At 36.0% G+C, this 25,320-nt stretch overlaps 1 protein-coding gene across 1 annotated transcript in view; it reads left to right on the top strand.

Moving 5' to 3' along the window:
* The first annotated feature begins 1,536 nt into the window (after positions 1 to 1,536).
* PDE6C (phosphodiesterase 6C) overlaps positions 1,537 to 25,320 on the top strand; it is a 27,198-nt gene continuing 3,414 nt past the window's right edge. Inside the window, exons 1-21 of the mRNA XM_015867156.2 lie at positions 1,537 to 2,016; positions 8,199 to 8,351; positions 8,450 to 8,539; positions 8,778 to 8,918; positions 9,478 to 9,552; positions 9,643 to 9,707; positions 9,820 to 9,886; positions 11,024 to 11,071; positions 11,270 to 11,419; positions 12,187 to 12,330; positions 12,408 to 12,476; positions 14,512 to 14,658; positions 14,994 to 15,101; positions 15,191 to 15,300; positions 17,811 to 17,898; positions 19,738 to 19,838; positions 20,933 to 21,040; positions 21,330 to 21,393; positions 21,668 to 21,742; positions 21,887 to 21,970; positions 22,999 to 23,152. Of these exons, the coding sequence (XP_015722642.1) occupies positions 1,537 to 2,016; positions 8,199 to 8,351; positions 8,450 to 8,539; positions 8,778 to 8,918; positions 9,478 to 9,552; positions 9,643 to 9,707; positions 9,820 to 9,886; positions 11,024 to 11,071; positions 11,270 to 11,419; positions 12,187 to 12,330; positions 12,408 to 12,476; positions 14,512 to 14,658; positions 14,994 to 15,101; positions 15,191 to 15,300; positions 17,811 to 17,898; positions 19,738 to 19,838; positions 20,933 to 21,040; positions 21,330 to 21,393; positions 21,668 to 21,742; positions 21,887 to 21,970; positions 22,999 to 23,152 (2,521 nt within the window). The remainder of the gene's footprint in view (positions 2,017 to 8,198; positions 8,352 to 8,449; positions 8,540 to 8,777; positions 8,919 to 9,477; positions 9,553 to 9,642; positions 9,708 to 9,819; positions 9,887 to 11,023; positions 11,072 to 11,269; positions 11,420 to 12,186; positions 12,331 to 12,407; positions 12,477 to 14,511; positions 14,659 to 14,993; positions 15,102 to 15,190; positions 15,301 to 17,810; positions 17,899 to 19,737; positions 19,839 to 20,932; positions 21,041 to 21,329; positions 21,394 to 21,667; positions 21,743 to 21,886; positions 21,971 to 22,998; positions 23,153 to 25,320) is intronic.

Genomic DNA, 25,320 nt, shown 5'->3' with positions numbered 1-25,320 from the left:
AAGCAATCTGTTTAACCCAGGCCACCTAGAGAAAGTTGCCCAGAACCATGTCCAGATGGCTTTAGAAAACATCCAAGGAGGGAGGGTCCAAATCCTCACCAGGCAACCTCTTACATCAGTTCATAGACTCAGAGTCACCAAGGTTGGAAAAGGCCTCCAAGATCACCTACTCCAACCATCCACCTACCATCAATATTCCACTGCTAAACCATGTCTCTTAGTACCATGCGTGAACATTTCTTGAACACATCCAGAGACAGTGACTGCATCACCTCCCTGGGCAGCCTGTGCCAGCACCTGACCACTCTTTCAGAGAAGAAACTTTTCCTAATATCCAACCTGAGACTTACCTGGTGACTGTCACCTCCAAAGAAAGTGTTTCAAAATATACTGATGGAACATTGGGTTTTGTTCTGTCACTGGGACCCACTAGAAAGAGCCTGACTGCATCTTCTGTGCACCTTCCCTTTACAGAAATTCCATGAGTGATTGTGAACTCCCAATGGTAGGAAACTTCAAACATACCATAAAACTACAACCAACCTCAAGGTTCCCTCTTCATGCAGCATCTGTCAGTTATTACCATTTTTTCTGCCACTTAAAAGAGCAAAGATCACCCACTTTTTCTGAAGAAGGCACACAAGAAATTACATTGCTTGCAGGATCCTATCTGATCATTTGTGCTTATGGACTAAGAATTTTCTTGGATTTTGAACTCAATTCTGTATTGGAGCTATTTTCTGGCTTTACTGTTTTATTTGGATTATTTGGAAAGAATACATTTACATATAAATCATATCTGTTTGTACTTAAGCATATTCTAGTTCTTTTACTTCATCATCACCTGGGCAAATGACTTGGCAAAGCTTGGACTGTTTCAAAGTCATTTGAAGTTGATGCATTTTCTGCACATCGAGCTTGACAATTATTCACTTTCAGTAATATAAATTCAATTGCCTCTTGACTTATTGAAGGAAAACCAAATTTTGCAATTAAAGAAACCTGTAACATTCTGTTTTTCTCCCTTCAAGCACCTGTCACAAACACACGTGTACATGCACATGTACAACGTGGGCTAAGTATCTAAGAGGAATTTCTGAAATTAAGTTTCAATGGAAAATATTGGGTGTATAATTAAATATACTTACTGCAAATGAATGAGAAAACTTACATGAAAACATCTACATCTCAGTCAATTTGATACAGTCTAAGAATTCTTTGGTTAGTTTCAAATACTAAAATGACTCCTTTGGGATTTACGAGCTAAGAATGCTTAGGGGTTTAGTGTCCTGACATCTCTTTAATTAGCAGTCTCCAAGATCTCACACTAAGAAGACACTAAGCCAGTGCCTTCTGTCATATCTCAAGAGTTTCAGAAGGCTTGGAAGTCACGGAGGAAGGTGAATCAACTATGCCTTTGTACAGTATGTGCAAAGTACTATTTTCTTACTAGGACCAAGTTAATACTTCTTGCTGCCATTCCTGCTCTGATGGTGATGAATTTCTGAAAGAAATCCTAAGAACAATCCAGCAACAATGGGTGAGGTAAATAAAGATGCTGTTGAAAAGTACTTGGAGAACAATCCCCAGTTTGCCAAGGAATATTTTGACCGGAAAATGAGGGCAGAAGTGCTGGGAACTATCTTTCAAGTGAGCCCTGGAGATGTGAAGGAAGGAGTCAGCTTCAAAGACATGTCACGCCTGGAGGAGTGTAACATACTTTTTGAGCTGCTGACAGAAATCCAGGATGAAGCAGGCTCTATGGAAAAGATTGTGCACAAAACCCTGCAGAGGCTGTCGCAGCTGCTGGCAGCTGATCGGTGTAGCATGTTTATTTGTCGTTCTCGAAATGGTATTCCAGAGGTAGCTACCAGGCTCCTCGATGTCACTCCAACTTCCAAATTTGAGGACAACTTGGTGAATCCAGACAACGAGGCTGTTTTTCCTTTGGACATCGGGATAGCGGGATGGGTTGCTCATACCAAGAAGTTTTTTAATATACCTGATGTGAAAAAGGTGAGTGATTTTCCCTGGGGAATGGGTTTCTGTGTATTTGCTTACGAAGCCTTCTTCCTGCAAAGGGCTTGAAGTTTTTGAGTCATTCTTCAGAAACATCCCCAAGACAGCAATCCAGATATAAATAAGAAAAGAGAAACAGAAAATAATGCTTAGAACCTAGTATCATATCATGTAACCCAGTGAAGTAGTTCTAGTATCCTTGCACAATAATCAAAACCTGATTTACCATAATAATGAAGGAGAATATTAGATTAATACAGATCAATGAGTGCTTGTGTTTCTATTGAACAAGCCAGGAGTCTTCTATTGTTTTTTCCAAGATAGATTTGCAAGGTCCCTTATCATCTGATACTGCTTTACATTCGTCTCTGAATATAACATATTTGTAGCTTTCATAATTAAAGTGCTTCTGTACAGAGTGAATGAATCCACATGAAGATGGTGTCAGTATATGTTTGGCTGCATAACTGGTTATGAATTTAAAGTAGCTTCAAATTATGAGTATGTCCAGATCCCAGATTTGTTCAAAACCATCTAAGGAAGAAGAGTTGCTCTTTTGTTTTCAAAGTTCTTGTTGAATTTGCACATAATTACTGCATTTATTTAACATGCAGATAGGGGTTACAACAAATGTTACATGGAAATGATGTTGAGTAAAAAACATGCATGAATAAGAACTTCTTTATAAATGGCTTTGAAATACATAGGGAAATACAAAAGTATTTAAAGGTATATTTAAAGGTATACAAAAGTATACCTTTAAAGAAAGTGATTTCTTTAAAGGCAGCTAACTTTATATCATGGCAGCAGTTTTACCACTTTTTAATCTGTGAAAAAGCTCAGTGTAATCAAATGGTGGTAAAGATGATTATATCAGAAGATATCTGGTCTTCCATATTTCCTATACTAACAATTTAAAATTCTAGAGGATTTCAGAGACAGAAACCACCTCAGTGTCCTAAAATCAATGGAAATAATGGATGCCTACATGCACTGCAATTTTCTTTTTTTTTTTTTTTTTTCATGAGGTAAACAAAAAGTAACACATTTTGTCGTGTTAAAAGTTGGCAGATATAAAGGAAGGAAAGACTACTCTTAAAGTTCAAAAACAATAAAAAATGTGTATGTATGTGAAAAGAAGATTCCATTATAAACTATCTCAGATATAATAGGAAGCATGAAAATCATCAGAAAAATGATTGATTTGAGAAAGCAAAACAATTGATTTTTAACCACTAGATTGCTTTCTTCAGCAGCTTCTGCTCTGACAAGAAGCATATGACTTACTGCCTCTTGCCACCACATTTGGAGATTGGAGGATAATCCTTCTAAATTCATAAGGCTGATTACATGAGAAAAGATCAGGAGGATCAAGAAAGATGTGCCTTTTATCAGACACTGCATTGGTCCTAAATATCATTATGTGAGAGGCACCAAGAGCGGGACTGCTCAAACATTTCTGTGCTTTCAGTAGGACTTGTTCAAAATTTTGTGAGAAACATGATGTAAAGAAGAATCTCTTTGTCTATCTAGCACTGCTAAATAATCATTTTGCATGCATAAATGAATTCATGCTTGCTGAATACATATTCATCTATTATTCAACCACTTTGAGGTACTTTTTGGCATCCATTTACTCTCTTAGGATTACTGAGGTCCATGCCATTAGGCCACACATAAAAAATGCAACTAAACCATGGAGCCATTAATCCACATTTAGTAACAGAATGTCACTGAAGTGTTAACATTTTACAAGTTAATTGCAAAACTCAAAGGGATTTTTCTGGAACCACTATTTGTTATTTAAAAATTAGCATGAAGGTCTCATTACTATCAGCATTTCCACTCCATTAGTAAAAAAATATCCAGTGTCCAAACCCACACAGGCAAAGCTCCATCTAATGTCACCAGAATCTTTATCTTTGTAAAAAGCATAGAAGTACAAGTTTAGTGAGTAATATTTAAGGAATATAGCCAGTCCATGGCAAAAGAAGCAGTCAGCCACTTTACCATAGTTTTGAAACAAGCATTAGTTTTCAAATCACTTTGCTTGCACCTCTGTCAAACTAGACTGTCTGCTACCCAAATCCTGAGCAAAAAAAAATTGACAAGCAGAGTTTAATCTGAGAGAAATTTTGCCCCAGTGTCTTGTCAGAATACAAAACGCACAACGAATACAAAATGCAGAATGGATGATAGCTATAGTGCTTGAAGGATGTCATGTCTGACCACCTTCTATTGCTTACACAATCCATATTGCCGACACAATCCATATCCAAACAGCATTGCTTTTTTTTTTTTTTTTTTAAAGTCTTGAGCTCAAGACAACAGTGGCAAACCCACAGTGAGACACTGTGATGCTTCAATCACCACACCTTTATAACAAGAGGGAACAGAACAAACACAACTGCAATCAATCTTTGAAAAAACATAGGACTTCACTTCTAGTTCTTGAGAGATTACCTCCTTCAACCTGGAAAAGTACCAATAAACGTGAGGAAGCTCCTCATCCTGACTAATGCTTCAGAAAAGAAAAGCAGAGGAAAAGATACAGACCTTTCATAATTGACTTAGTAGCAAGAACAGACTCCCCCCCCAAAAAGATTAAAGACTTGTTGACAGCAAGAGCTAATAGCATTTAATCCAGGATTTAACAGCAGTGAGAAATAGGAGGCAGGCAAAACCCCTGCTGTAATGATTGGCCTCACGTTGTTCTGAAGGCCTAGCAGAGTATGCTATTTAAACATTCCAACATAAAATAACAGACTGCATAAAATCTGATACACCCATTAGTATCCTATAAATATTATCTGGTAACACTGACAAAATGATAAAGATTTTATGTTACTTCTTATCCTAGGGTATCATTTCCAGATAGAACTAAAACCTAAGAACTTCTGTGGAATTAAAATCTCACATACTCAGCCTGTAAAAACCAACATATATAGCATATATATTTGCTTATATCCACTATGTATTTAAATTATGAATGAATAAACAACAGGGCATTGAGAAACTCAATGCTTCCATCTCAGATTGAACAGCGTGAGATCACTGTGACACCTAATTTAACCATAGGGAACCTGCAAAACAAATAATCTTAAATACATCTTCAAGTGGTAAGTTTCTGCATCAACCCTTGGTAAACTGAGCAAGCCTCAATTTGCATAAGTCTTTTCTTCCAGAGCTCTACTTACTTCTCTTCAATTAAAAAGTGGGAGATACTTTCATATTGAGACTTTCTGAAGTGACATGATTTTCAGAGTCAGGGGAATGCATCAAACTCTGGAGCCTGGAATGAAGAAGAGATACTCCATCCCTTTTCTAGATTCTTGATATATTAGATATCTAAAGATTATCTAATGACAGAAGAGAACAGCGCGGTTGCTCAGCGATTTGAATGCTCACATCGCAGTGAGGAGGTCTGGACAAGAAGACACTGTCTAGCTGCTGGGCATACACAGTCATTGTGGTAACGTACAGTCCTGGGACCTGGCACTGATCTTAGACTGCATCCTAGGGCAAGAGGTTGATGGAATCGTGCTCATCCGTGCCAAAAATACAAAGCACTGGGGAAGCACAGGAGAGTGCAACATGGTAAATGACACAGCTCACTGACCTGAGAATGGTAAAGGGAATCTGCTATAATCTACTATAAAGACAAAGATTCAGTCAATTTACAAGAAAATATTTTAATACAGGAACCAATTTCTACTTATCATTTTGAATGGGAGTTGATGTGCAAGCCAAGGTGTAAATGTTGCCTGTGAAACAGACAAAATTATATCATATTGCTTCCAAGCAGTGCTCCACTCAAGGAAGAAAAGTTCATGAAAACATCTCATTTCCTTCTAGGCGAATTACATGTGTAATGAAGATGTTGAAGGTAGACCTGATAATGAACAATCAAAAGGGAGAAAGTACACTGGAAATGTGCAAAGCCTCATTTACTGACAGCTTTGAACTGCTGTTCCTCTTGCCTCAAATGAATGAATATAATCAATCTTCACCCTGACTGGCCAAATAGGGAAGAAGGATCCATATTCATTTATGCTTTCAATTTGATTTCTTCTCAAATTTGTCCCTTTCTCTTTCTTTCCAAATTAACAAGGATCGCCCTATCTCATTACTTAGAACAATTCTTCATGTTTCTGATAAAATTACACTCACCTAGTAATTTATGCTGTGGAGTTTGATGTGGAGGTTTGCAGTAGTGTCAAGCTCACTTGACTCAGGCAGTATTTTGCCATTCAGAAATGCTCATGACAGTTCAGTGTTATGGGACACAATGTTGCAAATCCAAAGATAACATTATGAACTGGGAGATGCACTTCCATTATGAAGTGCTATATGATGGTTGAACAAACATTAGAACAGTGGCCTTCATCATGTTTTTAAATGCGGCACAGAATAAAGTCTGTGAAAGTTTAAAAATTCTGGAGAGCTCTTTTTTTTAGAGTTAACCAGCCAATGAGAAAAAAATCATCAGGAAAGAAGTAGCAAAAGGATACATAGATGAACATATCTCTCCTAAGAAAGGAATAAAGATCTGCAGGGAGAACCATGAAACAAAAGAGAGACAAGATGGTTTCTTCTTCTAGATGAAGAACTCAATAAGAACTTTCCAGAACCACTACAGTAACACTTATTTTTGAAAAGAAAACAACACAATTTTTGTAATTGAAAATTATTATCTGCCCATATAGTCTGAAAACTTTCTTTTTGAAATACCTCTGCTTCCCAGAGAAGCAACTTTTTCTCCATTTTACCTTATTACCAACACAGACTTACAGCTGTGTAGCTACAGTTCACAGTCAGCTGTGTCTCAGCAGGCAAGCTTATTAATAAACACCATCCAAGGAAAATAAAGGATATTTTTAGAAATAACTGATTTTTCCCTTTCACAGAGGTATAATCACACTCTTCACAGCAGTGAATTACTTCTTTGTAAATTCCACTGCTACCATTTAAATAGCACATAAAGAAATCAAAGTTATCTAAGGTTATCTAAATAAAGTAAACACTGAGCATTATGTTTATAACTCACTGGTAAAAGGTTTATCGTAATAACGTGTAGTATCTGTAAGTTACAATGAGATAAAACTGGTGTCCTGGTGTAGAGAATGAAGAAAAATGAATTAGTCATTTCAAGTAAACTGGCGAGCATAATGGTCAGCTGTCAAACCAGACATCTTTTTAATCACCTGTAACACAGAGATAAACACAGAGAGGGGTCCTGACTTCCCTCTCTTTTAAGCTGGCCTTAGCTTAGTGCAAGTCCAGGATGTGTTGCACAGATTAGCATGCATCTACAGAGCTGGCTGAGGTACAGTAAGAGGCTGGGTATCTTAGCTTCCAAAGGAGCTAGTAGAAAACACTTGCAAATGTAGAAAATTATGAACAAACCTCCTTTCTCCCATCTTTTTAAAGTCTGTTTTGTGATTTAACTGAAAGCTGAAAGTTCACATCACTATAGAAGATTGCTCCATTTATAAGGTCAGGCTCAAACAAATTAAGTGTCTACCTTAGTATAATCATAGGAGCAGAGAAACATTATTCTGGCTCCGGTACTAAAAGATTATTTGAATATGAACAGGATTTTCCAGACATTATGAAAAGTGATTTTCTTCAAATCCAGAGGAGCTTATGTTCTCAAGAGAAAATGTTTTAAAATCTTGTCTGGGAAAAAACTACTACCAACTATGAGCAGAATTTTCAGTACTGAAAAGTCTAAATCAATTCGGAATTTTGCTTGTATACAAAAATCTTATTATTCAAGTCTTTGTATATGCTGTGAAAAAGTTATCAGTGTATTATGAGGTACTTTTACATATCTGCACTGAATTATCCAGGCACAGTTCAGGTTGGCTTGAGGTTACACATATTTTTTGTTTATTGATATAGACTTGCATCCTTTAAAGCTTTCCTGTCATCTCTAAAAATCTTGTGACCAAAGTTCTTCTTCCCAAGCACCACTACATGTACCTTCAGTTAAAGAAATTAAGGCTCAGCTGCTGCATCCAGATAATTCGATAATAGTTTGGGCAGTATCAATTTTCTGCACCGTGAAATTGTGCTATTATCATTGCAAATATAAATTATGAAATACAGTAACATTTACTTTTGGTATAATAATTAACTGTAATGTATTTAAACAGTGTTTTTGATATTTTTTCCAGAATAACCACTTTTCAGACTTTCTGGACAAAAAAACTGGTTATACAACTGTCAATATGTTGGCAACCCCGATCGTGCAGGGTAAAGAGGTGCTTGCTGTTGTCATGGCTCTCAACAAATTAAATGCCAGTGAGTTCTCAAAAGAGGATGAAGAGGTAATAAATTCCTATTACACAAAAGCACAGTCACTAGTTCACCAAATAGTCTGATTTGAAATTGTCTTATTTTTGGCTTTTTGTTTCATCATTTTTAGGTCTTTAAAAAATACCTCAATTTTATATCTTTGGTCCTAAGAAACCACCATACATCATATCTTTATAACATTGAATCCCGAAGAAGTCAGGTATGGAAGAATTTGTAAATGATAATACTTTGTTTTTGCATGAAACAATTATTCTCACTATCCAATAGTCTCATATGCTTATTGAGTAAGAAAAGCATCTTATTTACTTATTTCTTTGATAACAGTAATTACAGCACTTACTGCTTTATTTTGGAATGCCTGCATGTGTATGGTTTGATGCTTTCATTCAAATGCATTTTACTGTTGACTTGCTCTCTTTCTCTTTTGTTGTACATAGATGCTTCTGTGGTCTGCCAACAAAGTATTTGAAGAGCTAACAGACATAGAACGGCAGTTTCACAAAGCACTGTATACTATTCGAATGTATTTAAACTGTGAGAGATATTCTGTTGGTCTGCTGGACATGACTAAAGAGAAGGTAATACTCATTTTGCATACCTGCTAGAAATGTGTTACTCCTAACTTTAAGTTATAACATCTGTTCTTCTAACTCATTGGTTCTGCCTATTTGTAGTGTAGCTCTCTCCAAGACGTAAGGATATGATCCTTTCTAACACTTTGAGATAATTTATATAAAATCTAACTGAGTTACAAAAACCATATGCAAAATAAGAATGGCAAAGCATACAACCCTGATTAAGTCTAAATCTGAAATCATTTTTTGAATTTATCATACAATCTGCGTAAAGAAAGAAGAGAGAAGTGTAGTCTGATTACTGCTTTATAAATTGCTGACTACGAAAACAACTGAAGTGTACAAGTGAAGAGACAAGCTTCATATTAGTCTGAAATTTACTGGTTACCAATACTTGCTTGGAATATACTTTGTGTTTTCCTTTAATTTTTTTTCTACTGAGATATGTCCACAAAACTCTCGTGTAGAACGAAAAATAAGATCGTTTTCCACAGATCTCATGTTATCTCTGAACACTGAACTGAATTTTAATTTTGCTAACATGCGTGTCTTATTTTCTCAGGAGTTCTATGATGAATGGCCAATTCGGCTGGGGGAAGCAGAGCCTTACAAAGGTCCCAAGACACCTGATGGAAGAGTGAGGATATTAATTTATCTTTTAATGAATCTTAACCTTGACAATGAGGTTGTACAGGTAACTAAGATGTTGGTTTTTTTGTTTGTTTAGGAAGTCAACTTCTATAAGATCATTGACTATATCTTGCATGGGAAAGAAGAAATCAAAGTCATTCCGTGAGTATTCCTTGACAGCCTGTTAATGTGTGGTAATTAGATTTACTGCTAGGATGGAATACTAGCATGTCTGCATCTGCAGAAATCATCTAATTTCATTCTCTCTCTAAAGGTCACCTCCAGCAGATCACTGGTGTCTTATCAGTGGATTGCCAACATATGTTGCTGAAAATGGTTTTGTAAGTTCATAAAGAAAGTAAAAACTGCCTGTCTTAATACATGAAGTTCTTCTGATAGAACAAAATAAGAAAAAAATCCTTCCCACACCCAAAGTCTCTGAAAATGCTGCGCTGCTTCCAAAGTCACAAGAATCAGTAGTCTGTATGGAGAGAAACCAGCACTAATGGCCAAAATACCAAGAATATTTCCCTCCAGTTATGGTAACATTAGAGGAATAAATTGCATGGTGCACATTTTCTTTTCCAAATGCATGAACTATTACTCACAGTAAATGTTTAAATATACACCAGTAAGTTTCTTCTTTCTTTTTCTCATGTCTTCTGTGTAGCAGTAAGCTGGAAAACATGGGGTGGGCCAAATCAGTCAGAAAGTATGTGCAGCTCCATACTGGTACAGCTCTGGTTTAGCATGATACATAGCATAGCCAAGATACATAATTCAAAGTTACTGTGAATGAGAGCTACTAGTAACTCTATGTCATTTTTAATAGCAATAGAGACGTAGCCTTTCGAGGTAGTATTCAAATTATTCACTTCTATAATTCCACATGCCACTAAAAAACCAGCACAGAAGTTTTCTTAACATTTATGTTTGTGCATGTAAGGGTGGCTAATATAAAGATGTTAACCAAGATGGTGGTAAATAATCAAAGGCTATTAGCAAAGGAAAACTCACCAATGTCAGTGCCTTGACCAGAAAGCCAAGGCAGCTTCCACTGGGGAGCAACCTCCAAGAGATGCTGCCTTAGTGGTGGTCAGCCCTTAAATGAGGTCTCAGAGGAAGTGGAGTTGAGGTCCACCCCTTCCAGGAGCACAGCTAGATTACTCTCACCTGTGCTCCCGCAGCTGACCCAACACTTGCCTCAGCTGATTAATCAGAGGTTCAAGTTGTGATTTCCCATACAGTGCATTATGAGGTTCCATACATGAGGCACTTTGGTGTAAATGCTTCAAAATGATATGTAAGAATGCACACAACTAAATTAATAGGAAGTTTTACTCTTTGTAGCTAGCTAGGATGCTCACTACTTGCAGCTTAAAATACATATATACCCTTTTTTTTTTTTTTAAACACAGGCTCAGTCATGATGCATGCTATAATTCCTTTAAATAATGTCTCCTTTTCTTATATTGCAGATTTGTAACATGATGAATGCACCAGCTGATGAATATTTCACATTTCAGGTAATTCTAGTAATGTATATAGTTATAAACATTGTGGGAAAATATGCTAAATCATATGCAATCATGTTGATTGAGTACATGAAAAAATTCTCTTTTCTTTTTGATTCATGGGACTTAGTGTTACATGGCCTATATTAAAAGTATATTAATACTTGCAGAGAAACATGCAATATTTTTTCCTCTCTGGCTTTTCTATAGAAAGGACCTGTGGATGAGACTGGATGGGTTATCAAAAATGTCCTTTCATTGCCTATTGTCAACAAAAAAGAAGAAATTGTGGGAGTTGCAACATTTTACAACAGGAAAGATGGAAAACCTTTTGATGAGTATGATGAACAGATAATTGAAGTGAGTTTAATTGGATTACAGACCCTAAGGATCCATATGATGCTAAATTAACAATTTTGTAGCAGACTATGTTAACATCTGAGAAAAAGACAATCTTCCTCACTATAGTTTCTTAAGAATGAGAGATTTTTTATCTGTTTGTAAAACTGAAAGTTTATGGGATTATTTACATCCCAATAATGAACCAAAGTTAGATATCTTTAAGTCATTTGACTCTATAATGATGGCCAAAATTCATAATTAATGTGAGTGGGTTAAATATGGGATGGAATGGAATAGTTCAGGTGTAAGGAACTTTAAGATCTTCTAATCAGACTGCCTGACCACAGCAGGGCTAACCAAAAGTTAAAGCATAATATTAAGGAGAATATATCTAAACGCCAAACATTAGCAGGCATAGCATGCTGCTTACCAATGAGCATGCCTACGATCATGAACTCTAATGGGAGATCACATACTTTGGCAAGATATGATATTATGCATTGTGTTCAAGTCCCCCCAAGCTAACCTAAACTCTATAAGCCTCAATATCCTGTACATAAGATGGGAACATGGGCCCTTAGTTATACAGGTTGAAACAAATGTCCTTAAAAGCTGCAGGGGTCAAATGGCACCTGTTGATTGGAAGGTAAAGTCATCTAACAGGTAGAATTGAGTGTTGATTTTCAAAGAGCAAGGACAGAATGCAAAATTTAAGAATTAAGTTAAATTGGCAGCTCAATTTTAATGTCATGCTGTCACCTAAACTTTGCTTTATTTTGTTCCAGACTCTTACACAGTTCCTGGGGTGGTCTGTTTTAAATACTGACACTTATGATAAAATGAACAAGCTTGAAAATAGAAAAGACATTGCTCAGGAAATGCTTATGTACCAGACAAAGGCTACTCCTACTGAAGTTGAATCTATACTGGTGAGTTTCTGTTCACAAAATTAAAGTAGGAAATTTGCTACACAAAACCTAAATGTATCATTCATTTTCATTTTCAGAAATACAAAGAGAAATTAAATGTAAAGAGTATAGAAGAATGTGATGAGAAAGATCTTATCAGGATTTTGGTAAGTCAATAAATGAAAATTTGATTTCCAGAAGCACATTGATATCAAATAGCAGTGGCTCTTCCTTATTGAAAAAGATGTATATAGCTAAATTCTGTTTAATACAACTGTAAGAGAAACTGTTGGTCACAGCCTAAACCTCTGATTAACCATCTGAGGTAAGCAACAAGTCAGCTGTGGGAACACAGATGAAGGTAATGGTTGACTTTTATTACCAGCCATCACATGCATTTCCTCCTGCTATAACACATTTGCTAATGTAGATATAGCCATAGGGAACTGATCTCATTAAGCTACTTTTAGTTAATGTATATGCCAGACTGCGATGTTGTTGAAGTTTTACTGGCTCCCACAGAAAAGATGTTTATGCAGCTTGTAAGTAGTGAAACAAAAAACAGCAACACACCCTGAGTGGCTTCACGTACCTGCTAAATAAACATCAATAAACTTTACCAGATCTTTCTACTTGTGTAGCAACAAGTAATTAGGATAGCACAAGATTCCAAAGGACGTAGTATGGTATGAATTTTCAAATCTCTAAAAAGCAAGTAAAATGTGTTCTTTCACCATTGTGGTGTCACAAATGTAAAGGTCTAGTATATTCTATTCTGCCAAAGCTGCAAGCTTTATCCTATTATAAGGCCTGGAATCCCAGATCGCTAATAAGATAAAACAGGTGTTTCTAGATCTGATGATTCACAAAGTAATGGGTCTTAAAACACCACTGTTACAGGTTTCCTTGTCCTTGACCTCAGATCAGAGTAAATTTAAAGGGAAATTCAACCAAGGGAGAAAGAAATAATGTTCTATAAATGTTTAGCCTCATTTGTTGAAATACATTGTCCAGGGGCAAATAGATTTAGTTACAGTTTTCCTTATCTGTATAATGGAGATCATTAATTGACTGTGTGGTGGAAGGAAGTTACTGTGATCATATAATCTATTTTTGGGTTGTATCAGACTTCCCTGAATAAGATTATGAACTTATGCTGTCCACTACTTCTGAAATAAGATTTTGTTTCCATCAAGATCTCGATTGTCCAGAACAGGCTGTTGTAAATTACAGAAGACAACCCTAATTCACTACCAACCAAAGCAGTAAAAAGCAAAGCACTCTAAGGGATTTGAAGGAAACCATAACTGTGGATTCTACAAACTTTGTACACTTAAGCCTTGAATTTTCAGTTTGAGAGCATTCTAAAGCAAAGCAGTCAAGAATCTATTGCAAGCAGACAAACAAGGTTATTCACTTACTTTAGACTATTAACTGTGAATTTTTACAGTTCTAGGATTTTCCACTGCCAAACAAACCTTACAGGTTTCTCTATTAAATGTACATAGGCTATCAAAGACACTAAGAGAGACCAACATAGGAGAAAAGGTAAGGCAGACTAATTTGGAGGGTATATCATGTAGAAGCAACCATCAATACACCAGAGAATAACAAATGTACAGGAAACTTTGCTTGGCTATAGGTTCTCCAAGAAAAGTCAAAGCTAGAGGGAGGTAAGCATGTAAGCAAGCCTTCTGTCATTCTAAAAACAATGCTGTCATACTTTACTGTTAAAGTGAAAAAAGGGTTTTGTTCTAGGAAGGTTATTTTTGGTCACTGCTCCATCACTACTCATAAGATTCAAAGAAAAGACAACATTTACCAAGAAGAGGTGGGCTTGCTGAATAATTTTGGTAGTGAAAGAGAACTGCAACTGTGAGACCAGGCTAGAAGTGGGGAAATCACAAGATTTTATACCAGGAAGGAAGAACCCCAAGACCTGAGATTTTCTCACTAAGGAAATGCTGAGATGGTACCAAACAATTGTGTTGGAATTAAGGGCAGGAAGAAACCCCATCCAGGCTAGATTCTTACCTATTCTCTTGGAAAAGATGACTAATTCCCATTGTGTTTCAGAATGTAATACATATTAGGTTTTGAAGATACAGTAAGCATATTGTCCTTATGCAATGTTCCCACTGAAGTAAGAAAATAGTTTGTTCTTGCCATAAAAATCTTTCTACTTTCGACTTTTCCTAACAGAAAGAAGAATTACCTGATCCCAAAGATTTAGAACTATATGAATTCCGCTTCAGTGACTTTCCTGTTACAGAACATGGCTTGATAACTTGTGGAATACGACTGTTCTTTGAGATAAATGTTGTTGAAAAGTTTAAAGTCCCAGCAGAGGTTTGATTTATTTTGTCATTTGTATTTCTTTTAACATAGCAGATGGATTGTAGATTACTTAATATAGGAGTAAGCTATACTAAAGTGTGAGTGGTATGAATAACAGCATTCTTAATATTTGCATAATTGTCATAAAGACTTAAATTGATCCTGAACTTGCTTGACCTGTTCAAGGAATTAAATCAATATGTATTTACATAATGCATAGTTTAATTATTTTCATTTTTTAAAAAAAGTATTCCAGTAATTTTATGGTACGTTCCATTAATTGTATAGAAATTCCATAATTTCATTTCAGTGAATAGCATGTTCTCAATCACTTTAATCCATACTAGGTCCTTACAAGATGGATGTACACAGTCAGGAAGGGTTATCGAGATATCACTTACCACAACTGGCGACATGGATTCAACGTGGGACAAACAATGTTTACTTTGCTGATGGTAATGTTGCTAATATCCACCTTACATTCATTTCTTAGCTTTCCTTTCAAGGAAAGTGCACAGTAAGAATTGTTTGTTTTCCATTACAGACAGGTAGAATAAAGAAATATTACACTGATCTAGAAGCCTTTGCCATGGTTGCTGCTGCTTTCTGCCATGACATTGATCACAGAGGGACCAATAACTTGTATCAAATGAAGTAAGTAAAACCAACAGATTTGATAAATACAAATATATGGCTATGCAGTACTTTTAGTGGCAAAAGAAAGAACAAGTTAACACATGCAAAAATATACTGTAGGTATTCCATGAACATCCAGCATGAAAGAACTTGAGGAAAGGCTGAAGGAGCTGGGCTTGTTTACCTTGGAGAGGAGAAGGCTCTGGGGACACATCATTGGAGCCTTCCAATACTTGAAGGGAGCTTGCAAGCATTTTTATATGATATGATTATGACAGTACAAGGCAGAATGGCTTTAAACTAGAAGCGGGAAGATTTAGGTTAGATATTAGGCAGAATTTTTTTACTCAGAGGAACTGGCACAGGCTGCCTAGAGAAGCTGTGGCACATAAAGCCAGGTCAGATGTGATTGTGGGCAGACTCATCTAGTGGGTGGCAAGGTGACAACCCCGCCCATGGCAGGAGAGTTGGAACTAGATGATCTTCAACATCCCCTTGAACCTAAGTCATTATATGATTGACATTCATCATACAGAAGATTTCTGCCTCTGAGAATTCATCATAACAACTGAAGCAATGACAAACCTTAAAAGCAGAATTTTAGAAAGATCTGTTGGAGCTGCAGTTCATTTTTAGGATAGTCAATTGTTTTAACTATCACAAGAAGCAAAAATGAATTTTCAGGATTTTAAAAAGAAAGCATCATCAATCTCCAAAGACAATCTAAACATATGGCAGATGAACTCCTATAACATATCTGAGTGCCTCAGTTGGGAAGTTCCAAAATTAAACTTCTTTCTATCTTGCACACTAGTGGTAAGTCAAATTTAGCTTCAATATAAAGAGTATTAAGAGCCTAACTGGAATTTTTATTCATCTTTCAAGATAGAGTAAAGGCATCTTTCTGGAGAGGGATTCAGGATCTGGAATATACCAGGGCCAGCTTAGAAAGAGAAAGGAATTTAGGTGTATTCTTTATTCTGTGTTTACTGGCTGATTTCCCTAGCTTTTTTGCTCCCTTCAGTGAGTTTATTGATTGACATAGGTCCTTTCCTGAGACATGATCTCCTCACATTATGTACAATTCAAAACTATGAGCTTGGTTTCTGCCACAGGGCTCGTGTGCCAGTAAGTTATATCCCACAAGGTTAAGCTTTGCAATTCATGTTCTTTTTTTTGTTCTAAATGTACAAAAAGGCTTTTTTCGTGATCTTTCCCTTGTTGTTAGTAGACTCTCATAATGAAACAAAATAAATCTATATTATTTTAAATTTACCTGTTTATTACAGCTTTACAGATTATGGTGAGGCTCACTGTTGAATACTGAGCAATCAACTGTTTAGTCTTCTGAGTGATTTGGTAATTCTGCTGTGTGCTAGCTAGAGAACACAGGATTCTCAGAATGTAATGTGAGCCAGGAGATTCAAACCATCATTTTCTGAATACTGTTTCCACTAACCGCCTCTCCAGAATGATTCCTCCTCCTCCTCTGTCCCTGGACACACTCAGCCCAGAAGAAGAGTTTCAAACCACTTGCTGAAGTAGTGACGTTAGGGGATTTTCTGATTATTCTTTGGGATTCTCCAGGTGACGTAGGAGTGAGAGAATGACAGCTGCTGATTCTTATTCAGCTGACTGCCTCTCATCCAAATAAGTTTAAAGGGTTTTTAAATCTTCCTAGTATGGTCTTCCCTAGCTGAAAGCCCTCTACTTGAGGTCATGCACAGTAAAGCTATTTATAAAACCCATCGGCTTTAACACTACAGCCTGGAAGTCAACCTCATTTACAAAGGCAGAAAACACAGGAGCCTATACCAGTACACCTTGGTTTATCACAGGAAACAATTTTTTTTTTTTTTAACCTAGGGAAGAAAGGAGGAAAATACAATTCTCAACATGGAGAACAACCTGGAGCATAGATAGAACATTTCTCCCTTCCTCCCACTGCTGTAGTCTGAACCAGAATTACCTCGAAGATTAGCCCAAGGTCAGAGGGATTCTTTGAGCTCTGTGATAAGACTAAACACATCTGAGCAATCAGGACTTGCACAGTTCATAAATCAGTGATTCTGGGGGAAGGGAGGAGCCAAAGGGATAGAGGAATTAAATTCCATTATATTATTACTTTAGATTGAACTTACATTAAGTTAAAATCACAGGGGACATGCTCCACGGTAATTACAGATAAAAGTCACATCACAAAAAGATGGCTTAGGATCATTTTTAAGATATGCAGAAAATGTGCAGACTAAACAGCAGAAAGGAATATGCAAGATTAAACAGAGAGATTTTCAAAAATCCAGCTGATTTTCAGCAGGTACTGAAATATCTACTTTCTGTCTTTCCCTTCTCAAGAATGAAGGCAAGAAAACCTACTTCTTGCTCTGTGTCATACTAGAGCTTAAGATATATGTTAAGCTACTGAATAAGCAAATCAATAGTAGAAACATTTTAATCCCAAATAACTGAATTCTCAATCACAAATATAGTCTCCAAAATAATATAAGCAATTATGTCTTTTTTAACAGATCAGCTGCTCCACTAGCAAAACTTCACGGCTCTTCCATTTTAGAAAGACATCACCTGGAGTACAGTAAAACCCTACTGCAAGATGAGGTACGTTTGCATGAATCTTCTGCTTACAGCAATCAACACAAAAGATCCAAATAAATCACAAATTGTTGACACGTCTTATTCAATTCTCTAATTCATTTTTCTAATTCATTCTAATTCATCTAATTCATAATTCATCAATCGTGCTCAAATTCAGAAGTTTAAACCAAATTCTTACTCACTGTCCACTTTTAGAGAAAAGCAGCTTGTCCTGTAGGCCTCGCTCATATGCCTGTCACAAACAGCTGAAGATGGTGTAGAAAACACAAGGTCCTGTCATTTAACAGCTGTACCTGGGTCAGGTCTGAGTTCAGCTGCTGGCTCTGGCAGGGAGGAGCAAATGGATGGAGCTGTTTATGGAGGATGCCCTCACCCCCAGGCCAGGCCCTCCCTCGCGTCTCCCTAAAACACAGCAGGCAGCATCACAGCTCTGTGGCAGCTCCCACTACAGATCTCTCTTGAATTAGGCAGATGCTTTCTCATTTCCCTTCTGCCACTCTCAAGTAGTTTTTCCCCTTTTCACTGCCACATTTCAGAGTTCTGCTCTGCTCTGCTCTGTGGGTAGGCACGCACATGCCCACAGAGCTACAGTGGCGCCATGTTGTTCTCCTCAGCTCCCCTCAGACATAACAAAATGTTGGCCCTGCAGAGCCCTGTGCCTCCTGCATAGGATGGCCATTCCTCCCCCAGCAGTGCCTGGCTCTATCCTAGCTACAAGTGAAGTCTATTTCTAACTGTTTACTAGATTTTTTTTTTTTCAGGGAAATAATAAAATGATATCACTCTGTAGACCAGAAATCTCATGGCCCTTCCACCCTACTTCTTTGCAGCAAGCACTGTGGTAGGCACTCACTTCCACATCTGAGAAAAACATCCATAAAACAGATCTGTTACTTAAAAAAATAAAATAAATAAATAGTAAACATAACTTACCTTTATTGATGGAGACAGTACAGCTTTTCAAATGTGAGAAGTTCAGGAACAACCGCTGATTTTTGATGGTCAGGATTTTGAAGGTGCTGAACAGGGGGACCACAACATCCATGCTCTCCTCAGTTAAGAAAAGAAGGAAAACCAGGGTGTGGTGCTTCCATTCCCTTTGCTTGGGAAAAAGGATGCTGCACTTTACAGAAGTAGGGCGCTAATAACACCACAGGCAATTGTGCTGAGCCGGGCTAACAGAAAGAAGCGGTCTTGAAAAACTCTCAGGTCCATGGATGTGACTGGTAAAGAAATAAGGCAAAACAGCCATTTCTTGATTAATTATATAGAATGAGTGATTTTATTTGGTTTTAATTTAAATGTAACAATAGCAGACCATATGAATTTGTTATTTGTGCAGCCTTTGGAGGCAGCAGTTTGGATCTCCCTATACAGTATTTAGCCACTGTTTCTGATCCCATCCAATCTTAATGATTCTATGCAGTCCCAATGTGACTCCTTTTAGTTCTCTCCCAGTTTCTTTGCCAGCTGATCCCACTTTTCTTTTTCCAAAAGCATTTTTCACTTTTCCATCTTTCCTCTTAAAACGTGGTTAAGATTTGGTTAGTATAAATGACGTGGTTGTGAAAAATATACACCAGGATGTGCTTATTGGTATCTCAGTCTCAGACATTTCTGCATCTGCAACTGACAGAAATAATGATATTTAAAAGCTTAAGAACTACTTTTGAATGAGGGCTACCTTTGAAGAACTTTTCATTTGTAGCATTATTTTGATTTAGAGCATATAGCTGACCATACATACAATTTTGATATACAGTCCTATGGGGCTGCCTATAGAGTACAAACCAAAGACAGTTTTATAAGAGGAATTGAATTCGTAAACTTTCCATCTTGCAGAGTTTAAACATCTTCCAGAACCTAAATAAGCGCCAGTTTGAAACCGTTCTACACTTATTTGAAGTTGCAATAATAGCAACTGACTTGGCTTTGTATTTCAAGTAAGTACTAAATTCTGTGTAACTTCCTACTGAAAAAATGTCAGTTCTATACTGTTTACAGCTGTAGTTTTTGCTTGTTATATGCAGAGAACAGAACTGTATTTTAAATTGCTTTTAATAAGTTTAATTTCTTTTAAAGACAACCCAAGATATTCTTATTTTCATTATAAGCTTTCGAATTTCAAACTGTTTGTAATACTTTGTATACATTTAGTAGGTAATTCAAACATGCATTAAGTTATAGCAAATATATTTCAGAAGAGTAAATTCTGTAGCCTAATGATAAAGTTGTGTGCATGTGTGATATTTAGTGTACCATACTGCAATTATTCGTATTAAACAGGAACATGCTTACAAAAAAGAAATTGAGATTCTGGGTTAAAAACAGACATCAACTGATCTCAGGGCTAAACATGCTGAAGACCTGAAAGAAAAAAATATCCATCTTCTTATTAACATAATGTGTTTTTATAGAGATCATTCAGACTGCTTTTTGTTTGTTTCTTGGTTGGTCCAGATGTCTCATGAATGGGATGATTTAAAGCTAAGAGACAGGAAACAATTCAGTTAGAAGTTCAGTGGCCATTACTAAATTCCAATGAAAACTAACCCCATTATTTCTTTCATTTAAAATGCAAATTAAAAGATTCCTTAATCAGCAGTAAGACAGATTTTTTCAGAGTACTTCTCAGTCAGGTTTCATGGATTTTTTAGGATATTTGAGGGCACAAATGTTAGTATTTGCTTCTCTTTTCCTAATTAATTACATTACTGGAAGGAATATTATGAAGGAAAACGTAATACTAAAGAAACATTACTGTCACTTCAAACAGTTCAATATGCAGTCAGGAAATTTGTTATTTGGATCTTTGTCAGAAACTCTGAAATAGTGCTTCATACATCAGAGGTATACAGCAAAATATAAATGTGTAGGCTTAACTGGAAACTTGGTGTTCAAGGGGAAGAAGGTGTCACTTTGAGACTATTATGACTATGATGCAACATTAATGAGAAATACGGGATTTATTTTCTGTTTTATTTATCATGTAGGATCTTTATTTACTAATAAATGGGTTATCTGTATGTTTTCACAGGAAAAGGACTATGTTTCAAAAGATTGTGGATGCAATTGAAAAAATGGAAACAGAAGAGGAGGCAATTAAATATATATCTATTGACCCAACCAAAAAAGAAGTCATCATGTAGGTGGTTAATATTTTGCTATTTATTCAATCAGTAAAGACAAACAGATCTCAAAAGTATTTGGTCATCTCAATATGCAAGTTGAGATTTGTTGTTATCATCTAATGATGAACATAACCATGATTTTAAATAAGTATTCTCAAAAGGTGCATCTAACTGCATCTTGTGTATCCAAGTAGCTTAAAACACGGATCCTTTGTGGGTGGCTCTTTTTTGTTGCTGCTGATGCTTTTTTTTTTTTTTTTTTCCCTTCAACATTTTAATTATTTTTACCCTTTGCTTTCAAAGGGCTATGATGATGACTGGATGTGACTTGTCTGCTATAACCAAGCCTTGGGAGGTGCAAAGTAAGGTAAGTACTTTCCAAACAGATAATCCTGCCTTTGCCCAATTGTGCCTGATGTCATGAAAAAACAGACAACCAAAAACCCCACATTATTTATTATAATTTGATAAATATACAAATATTTGCGCCCAAGTGCCTTTCTCAAAATCAACCTTTGTGTTTCTGTTGTTATTATTTTTCTAGTGTAACAAGAAAAGCCTTGTTCTAGTCTTTCTTTGTTTATTTATTCATTCAGATTTACTGCTTGTGGCTTACATTTCCTTTGAATTATGATTTTCAGGTTGCCCTCATGGTTGCAAATGAATTTTGGGAGCAAGGTGACCTGGAACGAACTGTACTACAGCAACAACCAATTGTAAGCACAAAATAATTCAACCGTGTTAAGCAATATTGTCAGTTATTCAAATACTGAGTAGATAATGGTCCACAATGATTATTAGTTCATTATAACCAAAAACATGATCTCTGCATAATCTAAATTACTGCTATTCTGTTCTAGCCCATGATGGACAGAAACAAAGGTGATGAACTCCCTAAGCTTCAAGTGGGTTTCATCGACTTTGTGTGCACATTTGTGTACAAGGTAAGAACATTTTTGTTTGTTTTCCCACTGAAGTAGTTCTAATGGAACAACTAATGACCAACAGTTGCGCTAAAAAATTTTAAACAGTTGCATGATTATTATTTATTGGGTAGACTGCTATCATTACCACCACATTTTTTTCAGTCTTTTAGATTTAGAATTGCTTTCACAAAGCAAATTCAAGGCATGGTTACCAATCTCAATGTAACTTGAGGGCACTAAGTTATTGTTACTACCTTCCTTGAAAGACTGAATTAGGAAGCCCACTTTGGTTCTTTAAGGTCCCATTTAATATAAATATGTGACATGTAGATGGCTACAGAGATCAGTTAATGGCACACTTAAAGGAGCAGAAAATTTGCAATGTTCTGTAAGGACAGTCATTGTGTATTTTCTGGAATTGACTTGAATGTCAATTTTCTTAATCTCCATTCAGCTTTTAACATTACCTCAAACTGAAAAGTGTCGTGCAGTATTTCAGCATCTTTAGGTACATCCTAATCTGCCTGGAATATACTACAAAATACTAGAATTTCTCTATCCGGATATTGATAAATATATCAGGAAATATAGGTATCAAAGTTATAATTTTATAATATGAACCGGACTTTCAAATGTGACATTAGGGAAGATACTAAAATGTACAGCATGAAATTCAGATCTATTCTAACACTATGTGTACAACATGGCATTATTATCCCAAACACAATCTTTTCAATCATATACCACCACTGCTTCACCAAATACATGCTCGTAAACAGGCACTGGCAGATAGTGGCATTATTTCAAAACTTCTTTTCAACTCTATAGAAAACCAACTAGCAGAAATGGAACAAGTAGCTGCAAAACAAACAAGTCAAAACCACAAACTATCAAAATTCATCCAGCATACAAACAGAAATAATTACTTTTAATAGAAAAAATAAACCAAATGCTTTCTCCGCAAAGCAGCATTTCAAGAAATTCATACTTTACAAATCAGCAGTATTTTTATATTTCTAATTCATTAAATTCAATTGCTTGCATAGGAATTCTCAAGATTTCACAAGGAAATTACACCCATGTTCGATGGTCTTCAGAACAACAGGGTTGAATGGAAAACAAGAGCTGATGAATATGAAGAGAAGATGAAAATTATTGAGGAGCAAAAGAAAAAGGAAGAAGAAGCAGCTGCCAAAAAAGGTTAAATAACTTCTCATTTTTTCATTCATACATTCATATAGGTAGTTCTTCTCTCTGTAATTCCTACATACAACTTTACAATACTCTTTACACTAACAGTATTTGAGTTATTAGCCTAAATAGCTTTGTCTTTAGTTGGAAGAGGAATACCCTTTCAAAATTACACAAATCCAATACTCCGACCTTATTTTTAAGCTGTACAATTACAGAAAACACGACCACCGCAGAAGTGAAGTGAATGTAAAATTTATTTTGTCTTAAGACAAAAACTGAACATAATCAACCATCTCTATTTATCTGTGAATGTTACAATCACCTGAAATATGAGTTGTATCAGAATTTTGCATGGTATCAGCCTCAAATGTATTCTGGTGCTTCGTTTAAGTTGAAAATAAAATATAAGGGTAGGAGATGAGGATGGAGTGTGCATTTGGAATAACAAAAGCCCCACTACTCTTCCAAATTTGAGATAAAGCTTCTGGCTTTAGTTTCCTATCATCGGCTTCTTGGCTAAAATATGTTCTCTCATAGTACAAATCTAGCACTAATCTTCCTAAGGCCTAAATTGAAAGGTTTTGCACATGATGACTCAAATGGCAATCTGAGTTTTAGATAAGTTGAAAACCTCAAGCGTAACTCAAATGTAAGAGTGAAATTAGTTACTTTTTGAAATATCAGCTCTGCTAATCAGCTGAAATGAAAAGACTCAGAGATTAAAAGAAAAATGTGATTTTTAGACAGTGATTTATTGTCAGCTAGTTTAAAGAAAAAAAGTTAGTTTATTCTAATAGTGTATTTTGCATCTTTAAGATATAAAACAGTACACAATAATTTATTTGTTAATCAGTGTCTGTGGGAAATAGGTGAGTATTCTCCAGATTTCACATTAAAAGAGAGTTTATTCAAGGCTATATATCAAGTTACTGTCAGAATCTGAAGTAAATCTGGAAAATAATTAGCTCATGAAATAAGTGCTACTAGGCTAAAATTCAAACATTGTTGCACCACCTACAGTTTCATGGGTGTTAGGCCCACCCCATTCTCCTCCAGATTTATTTTAAAATACACTTTTTTTTGGCCAATAAATCTCCTCATCTGCTCAAGAACTATCTGGTTCTGAATAAGAACTCTGAAACAGAAGCATCTGAGTTTTGCAGACGTGCCAACAAAAACCAAATAACCCCAGGACCTGCATAGAAACTCCCTTTTACATATTTGCATTTTTGGCAAAGGGAATAGTTATCGAAATCTTATCCTATGCCCTTAAGCATAAGGTTCTTCTGAGCTAAAAATAAAATAATGATTTACAAATTTAGGACTTATACTCCCACTACTTCCACTTGAAGTTAAGACTATCTCACATCATTAGTGTTCTGGAGTCCGTTACATCACTAATTGAGAGAAACAAGTACTGTCCCTCAAGGCACCTCACATAGGCTAACATGGACAGACTGATTTTCAGGAGCTAAGGATCTGGACTTCTTTGCTTATCATAATTGGCATCAAAAAAGTGTAAGTGAATTATTTTATCTCTTTTTAAATGTGCACTGGAATGAGACCATGAATATTTGTGAAGAACAGATCTGACGCTGTCAAAATCGAGGCCATGTAAATATATGCCTTTGTTAAAAGAGACAGTTCATACAAACAGTAATATGATGCATGCTGAACCACGGTCATCTCTAGATCACACTGACCTGGCTATTCCGAGCCATTCTGTCGGCAGAAAACAAAATAAACATATTTGCTGAACCACTACAGTGGAAAGTTCAGAACAGAAAGCAGAATACAGTATTGAACTATGAAAATGAAATACATATTTAGTAACGTAGTGTTGATTATATCCACAAATTACAGAGGGTAGGACACTGATTATGTGACATGTTTCAATGCAGGTGGAAAGGGTCGAAAATGACCTAAGTAACATGGTGATCCACAGCTTTCAAATGTAAGTTTTAATTCTAATATTGGTATCTTACCTTAAATGAATCTGGAAACGCAATTTATTACATTGAAACAACCTTAAATATAATCAATAAACATCTGTGGAATCATTTGAGAGAGACATTAACAGAATCAGTAGCTATAGATATTAAAAAACAGTCTCTCTGTCTTCATTGGTTGTTACCAAGGGATTCATGTAGGGTTGGATAAGAGTTTATAAAACT

Source organism: Coturnix japonica, chromosome 6, assembly GCF_001577835.2.
Source record: "Coturnix japonica isolate 7356 chromosome 6, Coturnix japonica 2.1, whole genome shotgun sequence".
NCBI classification, from domain to species: Eukaryota; Metazoa; Chordata; class Aves; order Galliformes; family Phasianidae; genus Coturnix; species Coturnix japonica.
Note: the sequence above shows the minus strand (reverse complement) of the source record. Positions and strands in the feature narration are given on the sequence as shown.